The sequence below is a fragment of the Primulina huaijiensis genome, unplaced genomic scaffold (genome assembly GCF_012295235.1).
Source record: "Primulina huaijiensis isolate GDHJ02 unplaced genomic scaffold, ASM1229523v2 scaffold5453, whole genome shotgun sequence".
Taxonomy (NCBI): Eukaryota; Viridiplantae; Streptophyta; class Magnoliopsida; order Lamiales; family Gesneriaceae; genus Primulina; species Primulina huaijiensis.
The window spans coordinates 203,595-227,313 of NW_027360734.1; the positions used below are offsets into that span (position 1 = coordinate 203,595).

Here is a 23,719-nt window from a genome sequence, read left to right on the forward strand (position 1 = left end):
GCAAATATCCTATTATTTGTTTGACGGCAAAACGATGAATTCAACTTATATCATTCATGAATTTGGATATCATGTTCACAGGGTGAACAATGTCTGATATCCTATTATTTGTTTGACGGCAAACGACAGTCGAGATCAAAAATTTCTTCCATGGCGTTTCTTGATTCTTCCCATGAAACAAGCCTTGGTTCGTCAAAATCTGCTTTCTTGCGAGATGGGTTCTCGAGTTCATCCTCACATGTATCCGAGCTTCCCTTAGAACACAAAAAACGATATATTAAGATATTAGCGATATAACAAATAATTAACCACACCTATTTTTAGGAGGAAAAAACTAACATATAATACTAAATATATTGCGTGCGTGATATCTTAATCTGTTTTTTTTTTTTCCATTTTAAAGTATCGCTAATATCTTAATATAAATCAAATTAATTATTATAAAATAGATTACAGGTAACAAACACGTGCATTAATATACTTCGAAGGTGTTTGACATAGTTTATAAATTTTAAAACATAGTTTTTTTTTAAATCTTATAAGCTCTCAAAATTTGTTTGGTAAAAAATATGTAATAATAAACAATAAAAATAAACCAGTTTGATAGTTTACATAAGTCGTTTTAAAAAACTTTGGGATACTCTACATTTTTTCAAAAAGATCTTATTTTTATATTTTACTTCTTCAAAATATCATTATATATCTTCTTAAATTTTTATTTTATTGCACTTCTTAAATATTTACTTTATCACTTTATTTTTTTATCAAATTTAAAATACGATTGTGTTCTATTTTTTATTACGATATAACAAATAAAAGTGTTAGTATTTTACTGAATAAATTATTAACTACAATTTTTTTAATCAACATCTTATCTAAAGATATCAAAAATAATATTAAATATTATTTCTCAAAAACATAATTTTTTCTAAATATAAAATAAATATATTTTTTTTAAAATACTAAAATTATAATACTATAAATTGATGGAAATAATTATATTTATATATATATAGTTAAGATTTCATCACTTATGAATTTATAAAACAATTTATAAAATATAAGAATTTATTAATTATTTTAAATAAATTTAGTTAAATATCTTCTTAATATATATTATATGAGATAAATAATAATAGTAATAATAATATATAAAACCAGATAAAATAGACTCTCGAGTCTTGGTCTAATTGATTGGTCAGTCAAGCAAATGCTAGAATCGATGATTGTCCAATAAATCAGAAACGTAAAACATTTCACGTAAATTTGTAAATTAATTAAACGAACGGTTGTGATCTGTCCACCAAATCCTAGGGGGGAGTAGTATTCCGCCCCTCAGCCCATACCATGAGTCGGTCCCTGCCGAGGGAAAAAAGCGCCTCCACCATCTTCTTCCTCCTCGTTTTGGGGCTGTTACCTTTTCCCGATTTATATATATTTTTAATCCATATCATGAGTCTCACTTACGTTTGTCTCGCAACATCTTATAAGATCGACCCGATTTTTTAAAACTTTGTTTTTGATCCACTTTACCATTCTTTGTGGAAACAATCTTTCTTGATCACTCGTCATCATATTGATTTTCTTGAAGTAAATATTGTTCATAAGATTATTTTAGTTGCTAAAAAGATTCAATCTTTTTTGTGGGCATGTCAGCAAGAAATTCTCCTTACACTACCCCTAAGCCATGCCAACACCTGGTGGATTACAAGCTGAAATATGGCTCAAGGAACTATAGTTTGGTACAAGATTTATTCAAGTTTACCAAGTGTGGCAGAACACTGATGGATAAATCCAAATCAGATGTGCCCAAATGTAAAGTTTGCTCTGGTTGTCATGGAAGATTCTTTATGTGTTTGATCTGTTCCTCAATGACATGCTGTGCAGATCCTGAATCAAATCATGCCCTTTTGCATAGTGAATCTAATGGTGGCCATGAGGTTGCTGTGGAGTTGGAAAGGGCTGAACTGTATTGTTTTGTGTGCTGTGATCAGGTGTACGATCCTGAATTTGATAAGGCTGTGGTGATTAAACAGATGATGAGGTTTGCAAGAAGTCAAATTGAGGTTGTGGAGAGTGTTGATTTGAGTTTGAGTAAAAGGAAAAGATTGGATTTGGTGGCTGATTTGGATTTAAAAAGTGTGAAAAGATTGGCGTCGAAGAGAAAACAAAGCTCCAAATCTTGTTTCCCATTGGGATTGCGAGGTCTGAATAACCTTGGAAATACATGTTTTATGAATTCGGTGTTGCAGGCATTGCTTCACGCGCCGCCATTGAGGAATTACTTTCTCAATGATAGGCATAACAGCCAGAGCTGCAGAAGAAGTTCAGTGAACCAATTGTGCCTGCCTTGTGATATTGATGCCATTTTTTGTGCTGCTTTTTCGGGTGATCGGACTCCTTTCAGTCCGGCTAAGTTTCTTTATAGGTCTGTTAGTGTCGTTGATTTATGTCTTACATTGTAGGATTCTTGGTTGTTGTCCAGTCATGATTCAATTGACTATGGTGTAGAACCATGTGAACTGTCTCTTTCTGAGTGTGCAAAGCATTTTGATTCAACGCGTTTCTTGCTACATACACCTGTTATCTGTATTCTCCATTTCTCCTGTAAGGATTCTGAAAGATGCTACATGCATTAATAAGAATTGCTTTTGATGAATGGTCCTTCAAATCATATTTTATTTACATCTCTGACATATTGATATCTGAGCAAGTTTAATTTGGAGCAGCGCACTGTAATATACTTTCATGTCCTTTCTTATAATGAATGATGCTTGTGCTTAAAGATTGTTTTCTGTAATTGATTGGAGTGGAAATTTTGTTCACTTGTAGCTGGTGGCAGCACTCAGAAAACCAAGCTTGCTATGAGCAGCAAGACGCACACGAATTCTTTATTTCAATGCTTGAAAGAATCCATGAGAAATTAGGGAGAACTAATCTGGAGAACGAAGGTGACTAAATAACAATTTTTGGGACTGTGTTCTTTATAGTTGTCCAATGATAATTGAGTTCTGGTTAAAAACGTTTGATCGGCTATTTGGCCTGCCTGAGTTGGTGGCTATTTGCAGTGAGATAGAAGTAGGGATCTCCCATGATTTGACCACAAATACACACATACACAGGGATTCATGAGTAGTTTGTAAAAGTATAGAGGGATTGTATTTAAGCCACCACGGCTTTATGCAGTTACAAATGCAATGTTTTGTCCCCATTTATTATGCTTATTTGATCGGAAATAATTCTTGTGTTTGCCCAGAAAATGTGGATTGCCAGTGTATTGCTCATCGGGTTTTCTCTGGGATATTGAGGTCCGATGTCACTTGTACATCCTGTGGCTTTACATCCTCAACTTATGATCCATGTGTGGACATATCTCTGGAGTTGAACGTGAGCACCTCTTATGCAACCGATCTCGCTAGTAAGCCAGGCAAGCCAAACAAGACCACTGTGTTGTCCACTCTCGCCGGATGCTTGGACCTTTTTACAAGACTGGAGAAGTTGGGATCAGACCAGAAACTGTTCTGTGAAAATTGTAACGAAAAGCAGGATGCAATGAAGCAAATGTCCATAAAAAAGCTCCCACTGGTTTTGTGCTTGCATATTAAGCGATTTACCCACTCTCATATTCAGAAAACGTCAAGAAAAATTGACCACCATTTGCACTTCCCTTTCTCCTTTGATATGAAGCCATATCTATCATCTTCTATCGTCAAACAAAGATTTGGCAATAGAATCTTTCCTTTTGAGGGCGATGAGTCCGACATCTCTACCGAGTTTGAGATTTTTGCTGTTGTTACTCATTCAGGGATGTTGGAATCTGGCCATTTCATAGCTTATTTACGTCTGAAAAATCAGTGGTATAAATGTGATGATGCTTGGATAACAGAGGTGGATGAAGGAACCGTTAAAGCATCACAATGCTACTTGATTTTCTACGTACAAAAAGGTCTATACCACAGAGGGAGCGAGGATCTGAGCTGCCAACCCCTGTCGCCACTGACCGACCCTTTGTTTCCTATTGCTGGCTGTTGCTAGGCGAGGTATCCATAAAAGAAATCTCTCGTAATGGCATATGCTTTGAATGATTTTTGTTGATGGCACAAGCACCCGTAGCTTCGTTCTAGTAGGCAAAGCTTTGAATGGCCGTTCCACAAGGTGCATTTCCAAGATCACTGCCCTCCATCGGTAGTATCTTTTAATGATTCTTGCGGCTAAATTCAGTTGTCATTGCAGTTGAGAGTAAATTATTTTCCAGGCGCTGATATTTGTTTGACTTGGAATAGGGTTGTTTCTTGATTGTGAAATGGCAACCAAATATTCCTTTTTCAATTCTTGGGGAAACCATAATCATAAATTTGCTGAAAATTTGGCTTTGTTTATTTTACTTTTGGATATTTGGATGGAGATTAATACATTATAGATGTTAATTCCATTTTAATTTCTTTAAGCAATAATACTGTAGTATATGGTGAAACACTTGATCGTTTTATACTAGGAATTAGTTTAACCAATAAGGAGGATAGTTTTGCTGGAATATGAAGCGAAAACACATGGGATTAGGTAGGTATACAAATTGCTACCGAAAAATGAAAACTTGATTTCTGTTTATTTTAATTCAAGTTTAAGCTCGTTTCGAAATTCGAAAATTTTAAATTTTTTTGTTTGGTTTATATGCACCCACAATTTTAAGATGTAATATAAACCACATAATATAAAAATATTTCTAATTTAAAATTCACTCATTTTTAATACACGTCCATAATTTGGTATGGATTTCTATGATAGTATTACTTCTAAATAAGAAATATGACCAACTTTGATCAAAAAGTAAGACAAAAATTTGTGTGAGATGGTCTCACAGATCGTATTTTGTGAGACAGATATCTTATTTAGGTCATCCATGAAAAAATATTACTTTTTATGCTAAGAATATTACTTTTTATTGTGAATATCGATAAGACTGACCCATCTCACAGATAAAGATTCGTGAGATCGTCTCACAAGAGACCTACTCAAAGAGTAAATGAGTAACGGTGATGTGCAATTAAATATTTTAGAGAATTTGATTGATTAATTTTGGATCTTAGATTTGGATATATTGACAGAATAATCTTTCTAAATCAGAAGTTCTCTATATTTTGTATAATATCATAACTATTTTTAACCTCAATGAGAAATAAAATTTTAAGAAGAGATAATTTTCTTAACATCAAATAGCCAACGAAATTAATATTTTATGATTCAATCAGCAATACAATAAAATATTAGACGATATCATGAATCTATATCTATTAGATAAGTTCTGATTTATGTTTACAAAATTAATTAATATTTTTGATATTAAAAGTAATAATTTTTTATGGATTAAANCAAGATCCGTTTTTTGGCAGAAAGTTGACTTTTTTAACACAAACATCGCAAATGTGTCCAAGAGCAGCTGGGTTTTGAACTGGGTTCTTGTTCGTTTCTTGAAAGCATTGGAGAAATAGATCGCAAAATCATGGGGGAGGAACCGAGACTCCTTACTCATAATGAAGAAGTGCAAGAGAACAAGCAGCCGAAAAACAGGATCTTGAGCTGTGTTTCTACACCAGTTTCTTGGTTCAGCATGCTTGCAAAAGAATTGCACTGGAGTTTTGTGTTTGGGGTAATGGTTGTATATGGAATCAGCCAAGGTTTTGGTGGATCTTTAGCAAGGGTGGGGACTGAGTATTACATGAAGGATATTCAGAAAGTGCAGCCTTCAGAAGCTCAGGTTTATTCTGGAATCACTTCCATTCCCTGGATTATCAAGCCTCTGTGGGGTCTTCTTACTGACGTCGTTCCTATTTTGGGGTATCATCGGAGATCTTATTTTGTCTTTGCTGGTAAACATGTCTGATGTCTTTGGATTTGTTGAGTTTGATTTTCTTGTAGCTTATTGACCTTGTTTGTTTGTCCCTTACTGTTTACATAAGATGGAGTTAGATCCAATTTGCCATATATCGTTCGATATTATCGTGATTCTTGATTGCAAAGCGTGATTCTGTCTGTTTCTGCTATAAAGTAGACTCTGTTTAGGTAAAAAGTTGTAAGTAAACTATGTTTGAACTCAACATGTCTGATGCTATTCTGTGAGAACTGGTATGAATTTTTTCACTTTACTGCCATTTGAATTGATACTAAGGCTTCTAAGTCTTACCTATTTGAGTGATATTGGTAATTACAATATGTCAGAGGGATATAACTAGAAATTTCGGAAATTGGATGGTGAAATAAGAAATTATGACCTGGAAGGTTCAACATTTTGTGTTTCTATGTTCTTGATGGGATTATATTTTGTCTCATAAGAGATAGAGAATAAGAATGGGAAAAAATAAATAATTGCTTAAGAAGTATGAAAAATATGGAAAATTTCTGCATGCATACAGATTATAAGATGCTTGTTTCATTACAAAAGCCCTCAAGTGTTCTAGAAGCGTCCAGGAGCTTGCACCGGAAGAAATAGATCCTTGGATCAAAGTATTTCATTACTGTCAACATTGATAAGACTTTGAATCATGAAGATAAATATCTTGGATACACATTTTGAATATTCAAAACTTTGCAATGTCAAATGTGAAAACTAAAGTTGATGCCACCACAATTATTTTTGGCTTGATTATATTTGTCGGAAAGATATATCCTTACAACTTTGTTTCCCTGTGATCTTGAATTTTTCCAGACATTTGTAGCATACAGCTATTCTTCCAACTTCTTGAATATAAAAGCTGATGTCAATATGATACCAACGTACAAGTGATTCTATAGATTTTTTTGCCAGGTTTCCTGGGTGTTGTTGCCATGCTCTTCTTATCACTGCACAATGAGCTGCACATAGTACTGGCATTGCTGTTTTTGACAGCTGCTAGTGCCAGTGTTGCGATTGCAGATGTAACTGTCGATGCATGCGTTGCACAGAATAGCGGTACTCATCCTTCCCTAGCAGCAGATATGCAAAGCTTATGCTCCTTTAGCTCTTCGATTGGCTCTCTTGTGGGATTCTCAATTAGCGGTATCTTTGTCCACTTAATTGGTCCTCAGGTAAGCTTTGGGCATCATTCTCGGGAAAATCTTGTATTTCGGTTTAGGGATTACAATTAAAGTGATTGTTTTACCCTTTAATTGTCAAATAAAAAGGGAGTGTTTGGCTTGTTGATGATACCTGCCGGGCTCGTTTTGTTAGTTGGTGTCTTGCTCAACGAGCCTCAAACATCCTTTTTTGAATACGAACAGGTATTCTCATCCTCTTATTGTGGCTTTTTTCTTACAAAATGATGTAGCTCTAAATTTAAGTCATTTAATCAGATCAACCAGAATTTTATTAATGCTGGTAAAGCTATGTGGAAGACGTTAAAACTTCCTGACGTGTGGCGGCCATGTATATACATGTATGTATCCTTTTCGTTGAGTCTTAATATCTCCGAGGGGATGTTCTATTGGGCCACAGATTCAAAGGCCGGTCCATCATTTTCCAAGGTACATCTTTTCACAATTCTTTGTTGTCATCGATCCTAAAGGAATCATATCTATATCTCTGATGCTGGTCACATTTTGAAGGATATTTTTAAGTAAAAGCAATGGCCTCTTTTAGCAACTATGGTGAACTATTTTTATAATGAGAGCAGATGTAGTCGTTAGTAGGATCAATCGTTTACGGGACTGTTGTAAAGTAGAACACAACAGCCCTACCCCACAATATTAGTTTCCACATACTTGACTAAGTTTATGAATCCGCCCCTATTCAGCAAACAACTTGCATCCTGACACTTGCTATCCTCTGAACGCAGGAACTCATTGGATACATAATGGCAATCGGGTCGGTAGGATCCCTTTTAGGGGCTATACTATATCAATACAGACTAAAAGACTATCCCTTCCGTGATCTACTCTTCTGGGCTCAGATTCTTTCTTGTCTCTCTGGAATGCTCGATTTGGTGCTGGTTCTTAGATGGAACTTGAAGTTTGGATTACCTGATTTTTTGTTCGTAGTGATTGATGCAAGTGTGTCTCAATTGATTGGAAGGCTTAAATGGATGCCACTACTTGTTTTAAGTGCAAAGCTCTGCCCTCCAGGAATCGAAGGCACTTTCTTCGCATTGCTTATGTCGATTGACAATGCTGGGCTTCTCACTGCTTCGTGGTTGGGTGGCTTGTTACTTCATGTTTTTAATGTAACAAGGACTGAATTTGACAAGTTTTGGATTGCGATTTTGATAAGGAACTTACTCAGGATAACCCCATTGTTTCTGCTGTTTCTGGTGCCAAGAGCTGATCCCAACTCTACTATATTTACAGATGAAGTTTTGGATTCGAACGAGGATTCAGGTGTTGAAGAATTAGATGATGTTGAACTTGTAGCTCTGGTTAAGAGCGTGGATGGCAGATAGATTTACTGGGAAAGAGACACAGAAGATATTGCGTTGTTTCATTCTTTAGCAGGCAAGATTTGTTCATTATGGATTGGTGGGGCATGAATCTTGCTAATACTATGCTCGTTACGTACTTTCATACCGATAGGGTAACTTTGTTAGAATGAGCGATTAGGTCGAAGAACAAAGGCGTAACAAGAACAAATATGTATTTGGATATTTTTTAAAAGGTTTACAATCCACGTTTTGAATCAACAATCTATGTATAAGACAGCTGAATTGTCTGTGAGACAATGCCATACTGTATTGCTTAAAACGACAGGCTAAAATTTCACACCACACGCAGGACATTGTACAGTAATACAACATCACAGATCATACCAAGAAGAAGTTTTGTAACGATGGCACAAAGTTTGGTATATTAGTGTAGGGATAGGATTTGGATACTAGAATCCGACTGACCAACTCAGCAGATTAAGCTTTTAACTACAACATGCAGTAAGAAATTATCTGCACAACTTAAGACTTCATTGAGCCAACTTCTTTAAGTGCTGTAATGTCCTCTGCTTTATCCACTGCCGATCATAAGGTAGGTATGCCTGAACTGAGTGATCATAGCTGCAAAAAATATAACAGGGAATTGTTTAAATTACTTTGACCATGGCAACAGCCTCTAAAAGGCAGTTCAGAATTACGTCGTAGTTCAACAGTGGAAGATTGCAACTAAAAGCATAAAGGGCAGGAACGTATCAGCCGGCATTTTATAGGGTAACGGTAGGACTGCATGAGGTAGAACTTAGGGTTTGAAGCCATCAGATGGTAGGCTGATAATTATAAGTTCAACAGAACTAATTGGTTTGCCATATGCAATTCCGTATTCAAGAAATTAAAATATTCATCATTTGCACGCACTTTCATCAGTTCATGTCCATGGTGGCCAGATTGGGCTGGTCTTCTCTTTGCACAAGAGTGTGTGTGTGTGTGAGAGAGAGAGAGAGAGAGAGATTTACATTAATGCACTCAGATCAGCAAGCCCGTCAATGAAATTGTAAAGATCTGAAATGTCATAAGTTATGTTTCTTATGGCTGGATACAGTTCCTTGAGTTTTCTTTCATATAGTCCACATATCCCTGCAGAAACGTCATGAGACCCAAACACTTTACGATGATAATGTAAACATCATCCAAACCCTGTACAGTGAACACAATCTTATTGATGGCAATATGAAAAGGAAGTCTGGGATGGCCTAGACACGGAAGGTTCAAAAAGGCAAAACATGACAAATAAAACAAGTGATTTGAAAGTGACAAGTAACAAAAATATATAATGACTCAACACATAAAATGGAAAATTAAGTTTCTACTCTACACCTTTCGATATCTATTACAAGATTTAACCAACACATGATATCACGTAATGAATCTTTTCGGAGCTTACGATACTCCAAATAAGTGTAACGATTAGAATCTTATATATAATAAAGGGTTTTGCATTCATTCCACCATAATTTAATGTACTTACACTTGTTTCCCTAGCATGTTATCATTTTTGTACTTACACGAGAGGTAAGTGTCAAGTAAAAATCTCATTTAATAAAACATAATTTAGTACATACCATCCATTGCTTGACTGATGGAGTCATAATCCATGAAAGTCCGAGTTGCTCTATGCTGAGATGTTTGCATGAGAATAATAGTATGCCTGTTCGACTGCATATGTTTTGCAGGTGGGAACATCAAAGAACTGAGCTACCACTAATTCATAAACTATTTGAAGCCATTATTGCAATTAAGTTGAGCATGGAAAAACGCTATGAACCTTGGATAGAATGAAGTTAAAATAGATAGAAAACAATTTCTACGACAAAGAATCTTCAAAAAAAAGAATTATGACTCAAAATGAGATAATTCCTTGGCTCCAGTATGCTTCCTCAAGTTAATTGTACAGACGATGGACTCGCATTTCACAAACTAATAAGATTACTGAAACAGATGAAATGTAAAACAAGAGAAACGAAAATATATGTTAAGGTGGATAAGATTAAGAGGGAGTATTGAAGTTCAGAGTGGAGATTAAGAGTTTTATGATAGGGCTGGCAGAAAAAGATCATGAAACAAGAATGTTCTTTCATCACAAGTGGTCATGGTCGTCCAGCAATTCGATATTATAAACGAGCCAGCATTTCCAGTATCAAGAATAACATTCACCAGAAATGATCATTCGAAGGATTAAGAATCTATGGTTAAAAAGACTCGACAACAAAAAAATCATCCGTGGCACTTTCTTTTGCTCTTCTAATAAAAATTGCAAAACTGTAAAAGGAAAGCTCAACAAAGATTCTCTCTTTGATGTATTACACTACATCAGCATTTACATAAGTAATAAATGAATAAAATAAAATATTAGCTCGGAGACTGAATTAACGGATTCAACCTGTATCTACCCATAATAAGCTATGATCAAGCAAACACAAACGCGAATTAAAAACAAAATATAACAGACCTACGAACACAGGCACAAACTTTAACTTAATGATTCAATAAACTGAAATATTAACAGTAATTAGACGAATTAGCTGCACAAGTAAAACCAAAACACAAGAAGTTCCCCTAACAAATAGAATCAAAAGAAAAGGGAAAAATTAGGTCATCAATAAAATTAAATTCCACAGAGGCGCAGATGGAGAAATAGAGATGGAAAGCTTTACCATTTCGATGAAACGAACAATTCAGAGGCGAGCGAAATAATGGGGATTTTAAGTTGGGGGAGTCAATCAAAATATTATTTTGGGTTTACTTTTTATCTATAAAATTGTGGTACTATGTCATATAAAATGTGGTACACTTCACGTGGAAATATGGTACTAAAAAAGTACCCAGGGACTGAACACAAAAAAAATCGACGGATGTGGACTGAAGACTAATTTCCCGTTTTATCACATAATTACGGTGGCATTTTCGGTTTTTGAAATGTCTAATTTGATAACAAGTTTTTTTTCTTTAAGTTCAATTGATTAATTGGTGTCATTCTAAAATTGTAAAACAATCACATTAAATGTAATTAAAATTTTATAATTATCTATATATTATTAATTATTTTAAGTAAAATTATAATTAGTTGTACAAATTTCATAAAAATATATATATAAATATAAATACAATAATTTATATTTGAATAATTAAAATTATATTCAATTACTAATAATCTAAATATAAACAAAATATTGTTTTAAAATTTTAAATAGTCGATTCGGTTTTGAGTGGGAAAAAAAAATTCGGTTTTAAGTTATAAAACCAAAATAAAACTTTAGATTATGAAATTGAAGTGATTTCGTTTCAAATTATTCAATCAAATTTACCTCAAATTATTTTAACGTAGCGTGATTAAAATAAGATCTAGACCGGACATATGGCTTGGTTACTCGGTTATATTGTTATAAATTATTAATTTTACCACTGGAAAACCAATGGAGAACACACATCTTGTAAGATTAAAGGGTCAAGTTAATTTTCCTTTTCTTTTCTTGTTTCAACTGTATTTTATTTAGTAGAAGAAATCAATATATCAGTCATAGCTACATAGCATCATTTATTGTAGCTAAATTTTCTGAATCATCACCTTCACCCTTTGTTTGGTTGAATGACGATTTTCCTTATTGGTTGGTCGAGTTTGTAATGAACGATTTACCTTAATATAATTACAAGCTTATCTTTCAAAAAAAAAAAAAAATTCGAAAGAAGAAAACAAACATTTGAAGAGGAAAATTTGATGCAGGCGTGCCAAAATACTCCAAAGTCAAAGAAACAAGATTTTAGTTAGTCTATACATCACATGTATTTTTTAGAGCTGCATAATCTTCCTCATCTCGAGTTCTATTTCTCCTTCTTTATTGTACTGGATAACATACATCTGGAGTCATTTATGCAGCTGCGAGTGCCTTCTGTATATCCTTCTGCAACAAATGGTAAATATGAACAAAATTTAGCGTTCAAAAGCTCCGGAGAAAATAACTCCACAGAGCAGGAGTATGAAGTTGATTGATAATGTGATTTAATGGAGTTTAGGGATGATGTTTATGTTTCCAGAAAGGTAATACATGAGATTTCTTCTAACTTGCAACTCTATAACTAAGGTGCACAGAGAATGGAGCAGTTACCGCATTCCGGCATCGTCTGTCACTTGTTTTATTATTGTAGAACCAAAGCAAGAATTTATTTACCTCTATTTGATAAGGAGAAGTTGTTGGCGCATATCGTTGGACAACTACACCATTTTTGTCCACCAAGAATTTCTCGAAGTTCCATTTAATCAAATCACCAAATAATCCTCCAGCATTTTTCTTCAGAAATTCGTAAACCGGAGCAGTATTTGGTCCATTCACATCAATCTGTTCTAAATGAAAACAAGTTACTGGGTATACTTTTTTTGAATTCAAAAGGTGAAAGAGTAAAAAACCCAATACTAAGAACCTTATCAAAAATGGGAAACTCTGCTTTATATCTTGTGCAAGCGAACTGCTTAATTTCTGCGTTTGATCCCGGTTCTTGGCCCCCGAACTGATTACAAGGGAAGGCTAGTATTTCAAATCCTACATTTTACGAATTTTGTTGTCATCTATTTCAATTAATACAATCATCACCAAACTAGTTGTGCCAAATGGCTTATTAGGTAGAGTGAAGCCAAACCTAACCTTGAGTTTTGTATTTGTCGTAGACATTAGACAGCTCCGGGTAGTTTGAGGATGTCAATCCGCTGAATCCAAATCCATTAACAAAAATTAGTTCAGGACGCACTTGTACAAACATATATAAATCTTAATCAGAGAAATTAGAAGATTCAAACAGAATAACACCAAAAATATGGAACTCTATAAAGTATATGGTGGTTGAAATACCATTTTGAAGCAACATTCACTATTAAAAGAACCTTTCCTTTGAATTTGCTGAGGGCAACATCATTCCCATCAATATCCTGTTTTCGATGAGAAAAACAAGACTATTAAGTAATAATCCAAGTAACTGAACTTAACTATCAATCACTCAGAATCAAGAACAAGAGAATTGGATATAAGTGCTGCACAAATATGAAGAGGCATCAACATCTCAAAAGGGTAACGAAGGGGAAAAGAACACTGATACCACCATGAAGAAATTGACAGTGCTAGAAATTGAGCCCAAATAACAACGATAGGTAACCTTCTCTTTTGGTTTCATAAAACCATTTTAGAAAGGAAGTTGGAAACATACAGAATTTTTGAGTGGCTGGTATTGCTAATTTTTTATAAATTCCAGTTAAAGGCGACTTAATCGAGAACATAAAATACAGACCATGCGAGTGAATAAGTAAAAAGGGTTACCTTGACAGTAAAGTCGTGTATAGTCTTCTCCGTGGCGGCTCTTGCAAAAACAACTGAAAAATATCGAGACTTTAAGGGAAGCCCAGATATATTTGAGGACAAACTCGAGAACCCGTCTCGCAAGAAAGCAGATTTTGATGAACCAAGGCTTGTTTCATGGGAAGAATCAAGAAACGCCATGGAAGAAATTTTTGATGTCGACTGTCGTTTGGCCGGGCCTAAACAACGGACAGGCAGAACAGAAGAGACGGTCATGGAAGCCATTGTTAGGTGCTAAGTGTCGCGCTCAGAGTATTGGAGTTTGCACGCTGTCTATGGAAAGAATGGAGAAAGAGCTGTTTAATGGATAATCGAGTGCAAGCGTGGATCGATTTCCGAGGTGGGGACAAGATAAACTATACTGGTCCACGGGCACACGTCTTGCGTTTTATAATTAATTTTATGTATATTAAATCGAAATAATACCATAATTGTAAAATATAAAAAAAGATTAAATTATAATTCAAAATAATAAAATAAATTGTAATTTAAAAAATAAATAAAAACAGAAGAAAAGAGAATTACAGGCCAGAATATTATTTTAAATCTATAAATAGATATACATATATTTCTTTCGTTTTCCTTTTTTTTTCCTCTATGAAGCATTTAAATGCAATTTGTGGGATTTGTAGTAATTTATAAGGCATTGTAGTGTCAATAATTTCAAATTTAATTGTTATTTAAATTTACATATGATGCTAGCCGTAAACTAAATCACAAGGATTGGTTTAATCTTTTATTTTCCTGAAAAGATAATTGATTATTATATTTGAAGTATTATGATTATAGGAATTATGAAACATTTGCTACAAATCCATATCGTATCAGATTAATGCATTAAATTCCTTTTCCATGAACTGAACAAGCACTGTTAAGAACCCCGATATCCTCAGCGAGGCAAGGAGGCTCAATCTTCCCACTTCCATACCAGACCTTTCGTCTTGGTAGAAGATCGTCGACGAATAGATCCAACGTTTTTATAGTAATACGAGGCATCACCAGTTCACCACAACATGTGCCATGTCTCCTTGACATTGAAGCTTCAATAAGTGAACAAACTCCTGGTTTAAAGGACGCTCGAAAGCTACGTACGACGAAGCTTGTATCATTGATCATCGATCTTATTCCTTCGCCCTTGAGACGTAACGAGTCGTACTGACATGCATCTTCCTGTTTCTTGTTCCGTGTTCGAATAGTGTATTACCCTTTATGCTTAGACTGTACGTACCACATGCATGAATATGGGAGCGTGCCCGTTTCTGATGGTGGTGTCGAGAGAGGCAATGTATTCAACGCTTTGTGTGAGAAGGTTGATGTATTTCTTCCTTGTGAGAAGAATACCACTTGGCATCGGCCCGGTAGCCTAAAAACTTGTGGCCCCAAATGGCCAGACTTCCGATAGGCTTCTGGAAATTGTAGTTCGGGCCCTATAATTGGGATAAGACCAAAATTTAGAGTTTTCACCTGTTCTATGGTAATCACAGATGATTTAAATTTCTCAGACAAGATTGAGTATGTATTACCTGGTTGAGAAATGGGATAAGAAAGCCAGATAAAGCTGCATCAAAGTGAATGTAATATTGGTTTTGTGAGAAGCCACATTCTTTATAACAAGATCAAGATTGTCTACACCTCCTTTAGCAGAAGGCCGTGAAGATTCCCTTCTGTCCACCATTGGTTTTGTATCCCCAGGACTCATCCATTCCGAGTCCCCACAACTACGCAAACCAACTACAAAAATCAAATTTTTCTTAGGTCTTAATCTATTATCTTTTTACTTATATAAATACAAAATAATGAAGGACAGTTTTTGCTATGTGAATTTGCTACTTTTGCCATTGATTTACATCTAGTGCATGTTTATATCCATCTGCATTAGCAGGGAAAAAATCAAGAGTTAAGGGTAATAATAATACTAATAATAATAATAATAATAATAACAATAATAATAATAATAATAACAATAATAATAATGAAAGAAAATTGTTCAATATATATTCATATTCATGTCATTAATGTTTCTCATACAATTGCTTTGACTGAACGTGTATCATTGAATTAATTGCATTTACTATTTGTTTCCTTGTATTTATTACTTTCACATCCCAAACATATATTGAGCTATACAATTAATGTTTGCTCCGACTTTTTAAAATTGAATAAATTGACTTGATAATTTGATAAGGGAAAATTGCATTTTTATCTTATTCATTTATCACTTGCAATTTTGGTCCTCTATGTTGTCAAATTTCAGTCTTAATCTACTATATATNCAATAAATTAAAATTTAAAAAGTCGGAGCAATCGTTAATAATTTCAAGAAGCCATTTCACTTTAGCTCACACTCATAATGCAATGAGACCACATGTTTAGCACCGATCCTATCTTAGCTCACGAACCATAATTGGTTTTGCAGGAAAGGTGAACTTTCTGGGGTGTGTGAAACCGTAGGCACAAGACGAGGCGAGGCGAGGCGAGGGCTGCGACAACATACATGACCATGATTCTAATCCAATTTAAGAAGACGGCGCAACCTAGCACATCGGCAGCAGATTATAAGTTTAACTACTTCGGAAGAGTTGAATATGGTGAAAAGCTGAATGAATCAGAGTGACAGCAAATGACTACATGGCTTACCGTGCTTGAGAAACTTCACCGAGTAAATGTACATAATTTTGCTGGAGCTGTCAAAATCAAATGACAATTTGGTTGGCTTCTTTGGGTATCTTTCAATCTAAAAACACTTAAAATAGCTCGAAATTTTGAAAAATGAAATCTGTAGGCCATGAATCCGGCTGAAAGTATTCAAGCGAACAAATTTGTGAATTATAAGCAAGAGCTTGTTGGTTCCTTAAATCCAAATCTAAATATGCTAGTGATGTACTAAATAATATGATTTTCATTATTACTTCACATAACCAAGAATTCAAGGAAAAAAAGTATCAACCCACAAGGACTTGATTCAGTTCATATATATATAAATCTTTATCAGTTATCCACAAAACCAGTAAAATCGCGTAGCAGGTCTCTGATGAATTTTATCAATATACACACATCTTCAACCAGATATGATCAACGAATATGTTGAATGAACATAAAAAGAAGCCAATTTCAAATTCTGCAATGGCAAATCATACAGACGACTCATACTTTATTTCAAGAAACTTTCATGTATATTAACCAATCTATAACAAATTTCAACTTTACTAAAAGTTTGGCGGAAAACAATTTAACGTGACTTGATCAGGCAAGAGATCTTCCTCTTGCCTGCTGTTTGTTGGTGAATTATGCCATCCATCGGCTTAAGGTCAAGGATTTCATCGTCTCGTACTCCCTGATCTGTGTCTCCCTGCAATACATTAATAGAAAACTGAGATAATGCAACAACATTTTAACACCAAGAAAAACGATAACTTGATGTAAATTAATGGTTGAATTACATTATGTGAATTTGAGAGGAGAAAACAATTAGAATTTTCTGGCATGGCTTCCGGACCATCGAAACTTAATTCACCCTTCAATGCTTTCGATTTTAAGTATGAATTTGCAAGATGGACAGGATCTTTTTCCGTGTTGAAAGCTTCATTTTGCAACAAATCATTGCGTCTTCGCCTCAAAAATCTGAAATTCAAGAAAAAGTCATGAACTCGTGACTTACACAAAGAGTAAAATTCTACCTCTTTTCTATGGAATAAGATTTGAGTAATCCTAAACAAGGAACATACCGAACTTCAGCCAAAATTGTCTCTCTCTTTTGCTTTGCAGCATTCAATTTCCGCTTTCTTGACACAAAATCCTAATCAAGAATTCACATTACTCCATTGTTGAAATTGAGCTGACTAACTTGCATATTTACCAACAATGGATATGATACAAAAGGGGATTAATGAGTACGCAGATTTCAATCACAGACTTTAAGCATTCAATTCAGCCCATTTTAATATGCACAGAACAGTAAATATTTTGAATACAAATTATCGTTGAAGAAAAGCACAAGCCAAGAAGCAACCAATTACACAACAGATTATGCTATTACAGCATCAATTGGGAAACAAAAACATAACAAAACTATAAATATTGAACCTTTTGCAGTTCCAAGAACTCCCCCACAAGTGTTTGATACTTCACTTTAGCCATGGCTCCATCATCAACACCAAGAGATTGGTCAACACCAGCAGACACAGAAAAATCCCTCTTCATCATCCGCTCAACGCATCGAAATTACCCAAAAAATCAAAGATTCAACAGAAAGAAGGGGGAAAAAACAATCCTGAACTAGGCAAAAGGTTAAAGAATTCCAAACAGAACAACTCGTATTCTTGTTTATTCTTGAATCTCTGAATGTGATAAACCAAAACAAGAACCCCTAAACAAAGCGACACAAATGGCAAGCAACGTAAGGGTCTGTTTGTGTGGTTAAAGGACGCTAGAATACATCTCCTTTTGTACCATTTCTCCCCCTCTCTTGATACGTTTTCCATAATAATAATAGTATTAATTTTAGTTTAGTGAGTTTCCTTTTATATTTTGGGTGTATTATATAAATCATTGGTCCAGCGAAGACATTTAAGATAGAGATTGGGTGTGAGAAGATTTGGGTTTGATGGGAGAGAGATACTTTGGGGTGGGCATAGGATATGATGCAGAAGATCAATGGCTACAGGCTTACTATTGTCTGCAAAGTTCGAGTCGGATCCTCGATGGACGATGGTTGATGCTGGTAATAAAATAACAAATAATAAAATGAAAAGGAAAATGTATATTAATTTGTTTAACTTAATCAAAACAGACAAAAGCAATTATATTTATATGATAATTATTGCGGATTTTGTCTAGAAAAAAAAAAAATTCTGTTCTCCAATATTAAATTTGGCTTTTTTGTGAGGTGATTTTGATATTTTATGCTGTCAAAACATCATTCTTAATCCGTTATTTTTATTTTCTTTACAATTTTAATTATTTTTCGATAAAGTACTGATGTGATACATATGTGACGCTGGCAATTGTAGCTATACATTTGCACATAAAAAAAACTAAAATTATCAAAATAAAATATACATTATAAAAATAAATTCGATAAAACAAATTACCAAAAACGTAAAAAATAAATTTACATGACCTAATATACAATTTTCCTATGTATAGTTTTAAATTTGACGTAATTTCTTTCATATTACATGTTCTTAAAATGAAAGAATTAAAAAAAAATGAAAAGAAAATAAAACGGATGTGAATTAAGCAGCAGCTACACGTGTGAGTGGAGCCGCCATGAAAATGGATACGTGTGGCTTCCATGCAGCTGTACAAGCCGAACGTGGCAACCACCTCATGAGATATACACCCCTCCACTTGAAAGAAACAGTAATGCATCACAGGATGAACTCCGATGATGTGAAAAAAGCCGGGTCAGCGTACCGGCGGAACATGCCTTACAGCCCTTACGCCATGGCTGCAGCCGCCCTCGCTGCGGTCGGAGGTCTCTGGTACTGGAACTCCCGAAGACAACATGAAGACCAGTTCTCGCAGAGGGTCCCCGCCGATGAAACTCGGCCTCGCAAATAGGAATATTGTGTACCGGCGTTATTGTATTATTTTCTTTGTTCGACTTTCCAATTGTCGAATTTATAGGATGTAATGTAGTAAAATAATATTTTGATATTTATTGTACGTGAATTCTCATGTTGCGTAAGAACACATTAATTTCAAGAATTATATGTGCTAGGTTCATGTTTCTGAAAAAGTATGCTGGTATATTATGGAAAACTTAGCAATTTATTACTAGAAATTCAAATTCAATCCTACATTCGATTCATTCATAGAGAAACTTTCCGAGTTTGAGGCAAATTTACCGTCAGTTTCTCGCTAGTTGCTACATAGATGAAACAATAAGTTCAAAAAGAAACAAATTAATACAAAAAATTGTAGCTCCAAGAATTCCCCAAGCTATCTCTCTCCAAAATTCACACATGCTCTTGATGCCCATCTTTATGCATATGAAACCGCGCTACTTGTGCGTGGCTCAATCGATCTTGACGGAAGAATAAATCAGCCTTGTGAACCAGAAGCACGCGTAGAAGCCGATGGTGCCCGTGAGCACAAAGAACGCGTAAGAAGCAATCAACATGTAGCCGAAGTACAAAGCACCTGAGACTGGCTTCGTTATTTCCAGCTTGGTGAAGAAGTAGAACGTGGCGTAGAGGAAGAGGTATAATGCTGAGGATCCGGATGTCAGGTATGACCTCCACCACCAGAGGTAATCTTCACTGCACAATTGGAAGTAGCAGAGCACAATGGTTATCTCTGCGCAGGTGACGAGGAGGATGATGAAGACGATGAAGAGGAAACCGAAGATGTAGTAGTATTGGTTCATCCAGATTGAAGTTAGTATGAAGAAAAGCTCGATGAAAACTGCTCCAAATGGAAGGATTCCTCCGATCAATATTGAGAAGATGGGGTTCATGTACCACGTCTGTTCAGGAATCTGTCTCGGGATCTTGTTCGTTTTTACAGGATCCTCTATTATTGGTTTCTTGAATCCTACGTAGCTGCCCACGAACACGAGCGGAACTGAGATCCCAAACCATAGGAAGACCAGGGCAAACATTGTCCCGAACGGCACAGCACCGGAAGACTTCTGGCCCCAGATGAGCGCATTTAGTACAAAGAAGACGGCAAACACAGCAGCGGGGAAGAAAAAAGCAGTTCTTAGGGCGATTTTCTTCCATTCTGTGCCTTTGAACATTTTGTATAGACGTGCAGCGGCGTAACCAGCAAAAATTCCCATGAAAACCCAAAGCAATAACATGGCAGTCATGAGTCCACCCCGGTTCGAAGGGGATAGGAATCCTAGGACGGCAAAGATTGTCGTAATGAGGATCATTCCCAAGAATTGGACACCGGTTCCAACATACACACATAGCAAGTCCGAGTTGATTGGAGGCCGGAACACGTCCGAGTGGACTAATTTCCATCCAGTTTCTTCCTGAGCCTCTTCCTGCGTCTCAAGTTCGTTGTACTTGGAAATGTCACGATAAAGGGTTCTTAGCATTATCATCGCTACCATGCCCGAAAGGAAGAGAACAATCATCAGAGAGTTTACTATGGAGAACCAATGGATTTGATCATCAGTCATTAGAAGATAAGTGTCCCATCTTGATGCCCATTTTACCTCACTCTCCTGAAATACAGTTTGCATCACAAAACGTCAACCTCGCAAATATTTAATCAGATAAAGCAAAGCAACAAAAATAGGTCCCGTGAAAGGAAGATGGCAAGTTTTAAACTATATATTTAACGATTCATCATCAAGGATGAGAAATTTATGGAAGAAATGATCACCTGGAATGCAACGTCGTAAGTGAATATCACTTCTTGCTTATCTTCAACCTCTAGTGGAGAGTCTGAAGATGAAACTGTACGCTTAGTATGGGGATCACATGTAGTTAAACGAGCATCCTTACTCCACTGCCCTTCATATTCATGCTTGACGCTAAAAAATAAAGAAAAACACGATTAAAGGTTTCGTGAATATAGCACAGCAAGACTTCACCAAGAAAGTAACGGAGGGAGATGGTCTTGAAAAATACATCTGTGAAGAACCCACCTGAACGGTGTGACCTCAAAACCTACTATTCTGGCAGTCTCGGTCACCTGATCCTTGTGAAACTTTACCGTGAAGCTCAAGTGGTTGTTGAGGAAGTATTTTACATCCTTGCTCTGGACATAACAGAAACGACGCCAGTGAAAAAAAACGAAAGAAAAGTTCCACAGATATCATTCAAAAAATTTACGACAAAGTTGGTCCATTTACGCCACTATATTGTCCTTTGAGCCCAATATGATAACCCAGCTGGTAGATTGTTGGTCCTTCTTGTTGTCTTGGAATTGGAACTACCAGTGGAAGGTTATCCAAGATCCTGCAGAACAAAAAGGCAAGAGTTTTTAGGCAAGGAAATGCTCTTACATTTAAACACACTTTAAAAATAACATAAGATAGATTCATAGATATCTGTTCCATACATGTTGACACGATATTCATCTTCAATCTTGTCATTGAATTGTTTTGCAACTTTGGCATCAAGTATAACCCGACAAAGAACACTGCACATTTGTGGTTCCCTCATTTTAAACTGCGACATAAGCAATGTTAATGACAAACAAAAGGGTTAAAAGGACTATTAAATCAGGTAAGAAATTTTACTGACCACAAAGGGGGAATTCTCAATACGGTCTCCACGAAGCACTTCACCAAGATTTTCCCTGCTGTCAACTATGGTTTTCGGAGAACAAAAGGGAAGAGAATAGTATGAGTAGGGAAGTTGAGTTCTTATTGAAGTCAATTTGTTCACTTTCACGTTCAGTGGAGCTCCCTGGAGTAAAATTATACATTAAAAGAAAAAAAAAAGGCTAACATAAGAACATTTCTTACTTCAACGGACCGCATTATGTAGAGAAGGAAGCATTGAAGATATAAACATAAAACATGCAATTTTATATTAACCCCTCGAGCATCAGTTCTTCAAAAGAAGGGAAAAAGCACAGCCAATGCGATACTGAAGAGTCAACTATCTTCTTGTTCTCCGATAGTAAAGTGTGTGCTCATTAGATTCAACTTCAGGTGGCACTAGATACAGCTTGTTAGTAAAATTTTATCTGTTTTTTCGGAGATTCTTTTCAATTTAATAAAATAGCCGAAATATGCAAATGCAACTTCACCAAATTAAGCCTCTATTTATGAGTCCTTTTCCAAAATTATAATTCTCCATATCTTCCAAGATTCAATATCCAGAATGGAACACAGCCTTCTTCATCAGTCAGTCACTCTGAAGCATATGGGAACAAAGATGGACATGAAAATTCTGAGAGAAACGAGCAAGAAACTGAAGCAATAATCTCATGAACTAGAAAATTTACAGTCTTGTAGATCACTTACCAAATATGACACGGCAATAAAAATATTAGCTGATATACTTGGTTTTAACAGACACACACGACACACACACATATATAGATAGATATTCAAATTTCAAGTTAAATCCTTCAAACTTTAAGCTTTGCCCCGAGAAAATACACGAATTCGTCCATCATCAAAATTCCTCTTTCGTCTCCAATACGACCCTACTATTAAACTACGTTTGATAGCACGAGTTATGTCATTGGTAGATCTCCGTCTTAAAACACAAGATTAAACAAAGAGCATTGTCCACCAAAACTTCAATTTTTTCACCTATCATGACCCAAATCTAGTGGAAATAAGTATCGATAACTCCGATGCATTTTGTTCAAATCAAAACCTCTGATCAAATCTATGATTTGACAAAAACCCAATTCGAATAGCTAATTCCACGTACAAGCACAAAGAACGAAAAAGATCAGATCTTTGAATAGAACACAGATCAAGAAACACGCTAAAACTTCACTAATTTAGATGGAAGTACGCGAACATAAAAATGCTGTTCACAGAAAGAAAAAAAAATCGAACCTTTTGGAAGTCTTCGGGGGCAACGCCGGGAAGATAGAAGCCGATGGCATTGTGGGAAATCGTTAAAATGAAGATGGTTTTGAAGATGAAGATTAACCGCATTGTATGTGATTGAATCGCAGCTCTTCCCATTGTGGAATCAAAGCGTAAACTCTGTGCTTTCAGATCCAGAGAGAGGGAGGGGGAGGACAATGGAAAGATAGAGTTATAGTCTTTGTGTGTATTTCAAGGCTGTCGGTTGCATTGGTAGTTCAATTAGAGATGTCAATTTTCTGCGAACCCGTTGGAGAATCCGATACCCGATCTGAATAGAAGAAGGTATGGAGGGATTTTTAGATCCGATTAAATAATTGGGTAATTGGGTATGTGGATTTTCGGGTTCGGGTATGGAGCGGGTTTGATATAACCCGACCCACACCCGACCCGAATACCCGTTTAAATTAATATATATA

General features: G+C 35.5%; 6 protein-coding genes and 1 pseudogene across 9 annotated transcripts; 2 read left to right on the forward strand and 5 right to left on the reverse strand.

The window, feature by feature from the left end:
- Positions 1-1,320: 1,320 nt before the first annotated feature.
- Positions 1,321-4,418, forward strand: LOC140970289 (ubiquitin C-terminal hydrolase 22-like). The gene is made up of 3 exons (XM_073431941.1): positions 1,321-2,428; positions 2,833-2,951; positions 3,257-4,418. Exons 1-3 carry the CDS (start codon positions 1,650-1,652, stop codon positions 4,033-4,035), a joined length of 1,677 nt encoding a protein of 558 aa, XP_073288042.1. The 5' UTR covers positions 1,321-1,649; the 3' UTR covers positions 4,036-4,418.
- A 954-nt stretch (positions 4,419-5,372) lies between these two features.
- LOC140970307 (probable folate-biopterin transporter 2) lies at positions 5,373-8,706 on the forward strand. 3 transcript variants are annotated; one of them, XM_073431965.1, is made up of 5 exons: positions 5,373-5,867; positions 6,803-7,062; positions 7,159-7,254; positions 7,327-7,497; positions 7,809-8,706. In XM_073431965.1, exons 1-5 carry the CDS (start codon positions 5,501-5,503, stop codon positions 8,406-8,408), a joined length of 1,494 nt encoding a protein of 497 aa, XP_073288066.1. In that variant the 5' UTR covers positions 5,373-5,500; the 3' UTR covers positions 8,409-8,706. The 3 variants fall into 3 exon arrangements, with proteins under 3 accessions (XP_073288066.1, XP_073288068.1, XP_073288067.1); XM_073431967.1 differs by having other exon boundaries at positions 5,700-5,835; XM_073431966.1 differs by having other exon boundaries at positions 5,734-5,867; positions 6,790-7,062.
- Positions 8,583-11,155, reverse strand: LOC140970308 (enhancer of rudimentary homolog). Of its 2 annotated transcripts, XM_073431970.1 has the most exons (4): positions 11,099-11,155; positions 10,007-10,100; positions 9,401-9,521; positions 8,583-9,008 (listed from the first exon to the last, which is right to left on the reverse strand). In XM_073431970.1, the coding sequence occupies exons 1-4, from the start codon at positions 11,099-11,101 to the stop codon at positions 8,918-8,920; spliced, it is 309 nt and encodes a 102-aa protein (XP_073288071.1). In that variant the 5' UTR covers positions 11,102-11,155; the 3' UTR covers positions 8,583-8,917. The 2 variants fall into 2 exon arrangements, with proteins under 2 accessions (XP_073288071.1, XP_073288070.1); XM_073431969.1 differs by lacking the exon at positions 11,099-11,155 and having other exon boundaries at positions 10,007-10,106.
- A 969-nt stretch (positions 11,156-12,124) lies between these two features.
- LOC140970288 (probable phospholipid hydroperoxide glutathione peroxidase) lies at positions 12,125-14,108 on the reverse strand. Its single transcript, XM_073431940.1, has 6 exons — positions 13,748-14,108; positions 13,286-13,362; positions 13,082-13,143; positions 12,861-12,979; positions 12,611-12,778; positions 12,125-12,343 (listed from the first exon to the last, which is right to left on the reverse strand). The coding sequence occupies exons 1-6, from the start codon at positions 14,009-14,011 to the stop codon at positions 12,311-12,313; spliced, it is 723 nt and encodes a 240-aa protein (XP_073288041.1). The 5' UTR covers positions 14,012-14,108; the 3' UTR covers positions 12,125-12,310.
- Positions 14,109-14,623: 515 nt separating this feature from the next.
- Positions 14,624-15,485, reverse strand: LOC140970300 (serine decarboxylase 1-like; annotated as a pseudogene).
- Positions 15,486-16,597: 1,112 nt separating this feature from the next.
- LOC140970320 (uncharacterized) lies at positions 16,598-18,465 on the reverse strand. Its single transcript, XM_073431984.1, has 4 exons — positions 17,870-18,465; positions 17,512-17,582; positions 17,227-17,407; positions 16,598-17,135 (listed from the first exon to the last, which is right to left on the reverse strand). The coding sequence occupies exons 1-4, from the start codon at positions 17,987-17,989 to the stop codon at positions 17,016-17,018; spliced, it is 492 nt and encodes a 163-aa protein (XP_073288085.1). The 5' UTR covers positions 17,990-18,465; the 3' UTR covers positions 16,598-17,015.
- Positions 18,466-19,571: 1,106 nt separating this feature from the next.
- On the reverse strand, positions 19,572-23,513 carry LOC140970318 (transmembrane 9 superfamily member 9-like). Its single transcript, XM_073431982.1, has 7 exons — positions 23,268-23,513; positions 21,991-22,155; positions 21,806-21,915; positions 21,597-21,702; positions 21,390-21,502; positions 21,125-21,275; positions 19,572-20,963 (listed from the first exon to the last, which is right to left on the reverse strand). Exons 1-7 carry the CDS (start codon positions 23,397-23,399, stop codon positions 19,806-19,808), a joined length of 1,935 nt encoding a protein of 644 aa, XP_073288083.1. The 5' UTR covers positions 23,400-23,513; the 3' UTR covers positions 19,572-19,805.
- Between the last annotated feature and the right edge of the window lie 206 nt (positions 23,514-23,719).

Bases quoted from the DNA above. Each gene is read 5' to 3' on its own strand.
- LOC140970320 (XM_073431984.1), bottom strand. From the start codon at position 17,989: ATGATGAAGAGGGATTTTTCTGTGTCTGCTGGTGTTGACCAATCTCTT. The intron at 17,583-17,869 runs GTTCAATATTTA...ATTCTTGATTAG, and splicing joins AGTTCTTGGAACTGCAAAAG to GATTTTGTGTCAAGAAAGCG. The intron at 17,136-17,226 runs GTAATTCAACCA...AATGTATTGCAG, and splicing joins TCCTCTCAAATTCACATAAT to GGAGACACAGATCAGGGAGT.
- LOC140970308 (XM_073431969.1), bottom strand. From the start codon at position 10,106: ATGCAGTCGAACAGGCATACTATTATTCTCATGCAAACATCTCAGCAT. The intron at 9,522-10,006 runs GTATGTACTAAA...ACGTTTCTGCAG, and splicing joins CATCAGTCAAGCAATGGATG to GGATATGTGGACTATATGAA. The intron at 9,009-9,400 runs GTAAATCTCTCT...TATTTTTTGCAG, and splicing joins GCTGATCTGAGTGCATTAAT to CTATGATCACTCAGTTCAGG.
- LOC140970318 (XM_073431982.1), bottom strand. From the start codon at position 23,399: ATGGGAAGAGCTGCGATTCAATCACATACAATGCGGTTAATCTTCATC. The intron at 21,916-21,990 runs GTCAGTAAAATT...CTTATGTCGCAG, and splicing joins TTGAGAATTCCCCCTTTGTG to TTTAAAATGAGGGAACCACA. The intron at 21,703-21,805 runs GTATGGAACAGA...TTTGTTCTGCAG, and splicing joins GATGAATATCGTGTCAACAT to GATCTTGGATAACCTTCCAC.
- LOC140970288 (XM_073431940.1), bottom strand. From the start codon at position 14,011: ATGGCTTCCATGACCGTCTCTTCTGTTCTGCCTGTCCGTTGTTTAGGC. The intron at 13,144-13,285 runs GTATTTCAACCA...ATTTGGATTCAG, and splicing joins GTGAATGTTGCTTCAAAATG to CGGATTGACATCCTCAAACT. The intron at 12,779-12,860 runs GTTCTTAGTATT...CATTTAGAACAG, and splicing joins AGTTTCCCATTTTTGATAAG to ATTGATGTGAATGGACCAAA.
- LOC140970289 (XM_073431941.1), top strand. From the start codon at position 1,650: ATGTCAGCAAGAAATTCTCCTTACACTACCCCTAAGCCATGCCAACAC. The intron at 2,429-2,832 runs GTCTGTTAGTGT...GTTCACTTGTAG, and splicing joins CCGGCTAAGTTTCTTTATAG to CTGGTGGCAGCACTCAGAAA. The intron at 2,952-3,256 runs GTGACTAAATAA...GTGTTTGCCCAG, and splicing joins AACTAATCTGGAGAACGAAG to AAAATGTGGATTGCCAGTGT.
- LOC140970307 (XM_073431965.1), top strand. From the start codon at position 5,501: ATGGGGGAGGAACCGAGACTCCTTACTCATAATGAAGAAGTGCAAGAG. The intron at 5,868-6,802 runs GTAAACATGTCT...TTTTTTTGCCAG, and splicing joins ATCTTATTTTGTCTTTGCTG to GTTTCCTGGGTGTTGTTGCC. The intron at 7,063-7,158 runs GTAAGCTTTGGG...TCAAATAAAAAG, and splicing joins TCCACTTAATTGGTCCTCAG to GGAGTGTTTGGCTTGTTGAT.